Source organism: Dendrobium catenatum, unplaced genomic scaffold (assembly GCF_001605985.2).
Source record: "Dendrobium catenatum unplaced genomic scaffold, ASM160598v2 fragScaff_scaffold_1024, whole genome shotgun sequence".
Classification (NCBI taxonomy): Eukaryota; Viridiplantae; Streptophyta; class Magnoliopsida; order Asparagales; family Orchidaceae; genus Dendrobium; species Dendrobium catenatum.
In genome coordinates this window covers 1,718,592-1,722,265 of record NW_021319486.1, presented here as the reverse complement: position 1 = coordinate 1,722,265, position 3,674 = coordinate 1,718,592, and the positions used below count along the sequence as shown (strand labels likewise).

Below are 3,674 nucleotides of genomic sequence, written 5' to 3'. Positions count from 1 at the left end.
TGCCATCTTGTTGTTTGAATGGCCTGCGACACTTATGGATGGCCTTCGATGCATGGCTCTCTTTTTTGCTGCTCTCCTTGAGATCCTCTGCCAATCATGTTATTTTTGGCTAGCCCTGTGACACCCGAGGCTCTTTCCTATAGTTCTGACATTCGCTGCTGCTTCAATTGCCTCTGAATCCTGATGTTTTAAGGGTATGGCCACTTTTCTGAGTTTAAGTCACCTTCCTTATCATTTTGCCTTCTTTTCTTGGCATATTTAGTTTGCTATTTTTGGTGTTCCTTTGAATCACTTATCTTTTTTGTGGAGGTTCTCGGCCTTTTATTGTTCTTCTTAGCATGTAATTATTTTCTTTATTAATACAAGGGCTTTGCCCTAATTAAAAATAAAAATAAAAATCAAGCAATGATTGACAGAACTAACTTTAATAGCGCAAAAGGCGCCGTGCATCCGACGGCTTGTGCGCCGTAAGTTATTGACTTCCCAATCTGTCTTTCCCGAAATTTCATTGGTTCAGTAAGACGGCACGAGACTTTTTTAAAGTGACTAGCTCCACGCGGCGGCACCATCTGACGCCTTATCCTAAGAGGCCTCGTTAACCCACACGTGCCGGTCGCAGCTTCGCATATGCCGGTGACCGCAGGCTCTTATAACTCGCTTCACCGTCTCTGATTTATCTTCTTTGCTTGTTGAATCTACCAAGTCGATCAAAAACTGTGAAAAGAAAAAGGACGGCAAAATATACGAAAGTAGGAAAGTGAAAACCCAAGCAAACCCTAATTTCTTCAGTCGCCCGGGATTTTTGAGTTGTTGAGTGAAAGGTAAGGTGATATCACAGGCTTCAAGATGGTGGCAGGAGCGGATTTGATCCACCAGAACATACCATTTTTGGATGTTCAGTATCTGTGTATTTCCAAGAGCATGGATGAGATCGGCGACTTGTCGGCCACTACGGTAGTGATTCCGCCGGTATCATCGGCTGGCGCGGCCTCAGAGCTGGTAAGTTTTTTATGCTTTTGTTTCTTTCTCCGATCGATTTAGGGTCTTCTTCTTGTGTTCTTGGTTTTAGATGGAGGGAATTTTTTTTGTATTTTATGATCTGTATTCTTATCATTTGGTAATTGTATGGCAGGATCAAATTAGTTGAGGAATATTTTTTCAATTTTATCATACTGAGTTTTTTTCAGTTGCAAAATAGCCGTATGCTTTTCTGCTGAAATTTTGTGGATAAGGGTTTCTGTAGAAAGAAAACCTTTGCATTAGTTGATAATTTCTGCGTACCGGTTGAACTAAAAAAAATTAACTATGTGATTCCCGGGGATGCAAGAAATTAGGTACCTGATTCTTTTTTTTTTTTTTTTGCGAGAATTACATAGTGAATGACGTTTTGTCATGCTATACCTTTTAGATTCATCAATATTGATGATCTTGGATTCTTAAGAAAATGAGTGCTATGTACCCTGTTTTTGTGAATAGCCATGGATGTACTTTTGATTCTATCTTGGTTTTCTGCTTTAAGCTTGGATTGCAGTTGTGAATTAGATGTGCTTGACTTTTATTTTTCCGCATTTTGTGTATTTGATGAACCATTATAAGATTGTAAATTAAAAATTTATTATGCCTCCCCTTCTATTATATTGACGCCAGTATTGCTATTACGAAGCTCGAAGTTGGAAGTAAAGTTTCCAATCACCATAATTTAGAAATTTTTCTGTCAGGCTTTTTGAAGTTTTAATTTATATGTTGGGAGATATAATAAGCTTATTGAACAGTTTCTAATTTTTGCAGGATCTTATAACCTTGGATGCTGCTCCAGATTTTTCAGAAGAATCAGCACTTATTCAATTTATTCCTAGCATCCGATCAGGAAGCTTTGCGGATATTGGACCACGCAGATACATGGAGGATGAGCATATACGAATTGATGATCTATCAGGCTATCTGGGCTCTTTGCTTAGTTGCCCTGCACCTAGTGCCTTCTACGGGGTAACTAATCTATTTATCCGTTTTTGAGCCTCTCCGTCTGCATGAGATAACTTGGGTTGTTTGCTGATTAATGTTTTTTGATCTATATGTGTAGGTTTTTGATGGTCATGGTGGCCCTGATGCAGCAGCATATATGAAAAGACATGCAATTAGGTTCTTTTTTGAAGATGCTGAGTTTCCACGTGCATCAAAAGCTGATTCAATCTTCCTAGAATCTGTAGAGAACTCGGTTCGGAAGGCATTCCTTCAAGCTGACCTTGCTTTGGCTGATGACTGCACTGTTAGCACTTCTTCTGGAACCACTGCACTCACAGCATTAGTTTTTGGAAGGTGCTTGAACATTGAACAAGTGATCGATACTAAATTGATATATGATGTGGTTTTGGTCATCTAACCTATTTGCATTTTTCCTTCTGCAGCATCCTGTTGGTAGCCAATGCTGGGGACTGCCGAGCTGTTTTATGTCGAAAGGGTGAAGCTTTGGAGATGTCACAGGACCATAGGCCTATCTATGCGGTGGAGTGCAGAAGGGTTGAGGAAGCTGGAGGTTACATAGATGATGGGTACCTCAATGGAGTTCTCTCTTTGTCAAGGGCTCTAGGCGACTGGGACATGAAACTTCCTAGGGGCTCTCCATCACCTTTAATTGCAGAGCCAGAATTTAGGCAGGTCGTTTTGACTCAGGATGATGAGTTTCTAATCATTGGCTGCGATGGTATATGGGATGTAATGTCAAGCCAGCATGCAGTTAGTGTAGTGCGCCGAGGACTCCGTCGCCATGATGATCCTGAGCGCTGTGCTCGGGAGCTTGTCATGGAGGCTTTGAGGCTCAATACTTTTGACAACCTGACAGTAATTGTTGTTTGCTTTACTTATGAGCATCGTGATTCTTCATCATTGCCAGAGCAGCTGCGATCACATCAGCTACCACCTCCACGGTTGAGATACTGCAGCTTGTCAACAGAAGCCCTATGCAATCTGAGGAGCTGGCTAGACAAGAATGATGACAGGAGATAGAAATTAATCTAGCAGCCTCAAGAAGAACTGGTGCATATAGATTTCAAGAGATGGATAGCGCCTTGATTATGATGAAAATAAGATCGATTCTATATTTTTATTCATTTGAGCTGCCCCAGAACCAGTAATCAGTAATCCATTTTGGTAGCTTCCGGCAGTTTGCAGCAATGCGTTTGTTTATGTTCTTTTATAATTATTGTTATTAGTGTTTGTATATATCTTTGTGAAATGATTAGGAAGGCTTATAATTAATGGCTGGTGTGTTATTATTCAGGATTATTATTGACATTGAACTACTGATTTGATTTGATCCCTTATTTGCAGAGCCACTGATTTTATGCTTTCTTTCCGATATTAATAAGTGTAGATGCTAAAGTTTTATTTTTTCATTTTGAATCTTCATTTGGTGAGGTAGCGGGCCATGTTTAGTTACCTGCTTTCTGCCTTGGTGACATATTGTATCGTAGTTTGTTTCTTCAAGTCTTTAGGTTTTAGGTGAAAAATCTGCCACGTTTTACGCGTGCTGAGAAAGGTGGATTTCTGTCATTTTGACGTCAACGTGCTCTAAATATTCATTCTTATGCGGTGCTCGCTTTGTAGGCATGCATTTATGTGAATAGTGGGCCAGGGACATTTCACGTTGGCTTTTATTTTAGGTACAGCACCAAACC

At 40.2% G+C, this 3,674-nt stretch overlaps 1 protein-coding gene across 1 annotated transcript; it reads left to right on the top strand.

Annotated features, from left to right (window-relative positions):
- Positions 1 to 677: 677 nt before the first annotated feature.
- Positions 678 to 3,328, top strand: LOC110101987 (probable protein phosphatase 2C 47). Its single transcript, XM_020830106.2, has 4 exons — positions 678 to 999; positions 1,789 to 1,986; positions 2,081 to 2,316; positions 2,406 to 3,328. The coding sequence occupies exons 1-4, from the start codon at positions 847 to 849 to the stop codon at positions 3,001 to 3,003; spliced, it is 1,185 nt and encodes a 394-aa protein (XP_020685765.1). The 5' UTR covers positions 678 to 846; the 3' UTR covers positions 3,004 to 3,328.
- The last annotated feature ends 346 nt before the right edge of the window (positions 3,329 to 3,674 follow it).

Coding starts and splice junctions, on each gene's coding strand:
- LOC110101987 (XM_020830106.2), top strand. CDS start 847: ATGGTGGCAGGAGCGGATTTGATCCACCAGAACATACCATTTTTGGAT. Junction 1,987..2,080: donor CACCTAGTGCCTTCTACGGG/GTAACTAATCTA, acceptor CTATATGTGTAG/GTTTTTGATGGTCATGGTGG. Junction 2,317..2,405: donor ACAGCATTAGTTTTTGGAAG/GTGCTTGAACAT, acceptor TTCCTTCTGCAG/CATCCTGTTGGTAGCCAATG.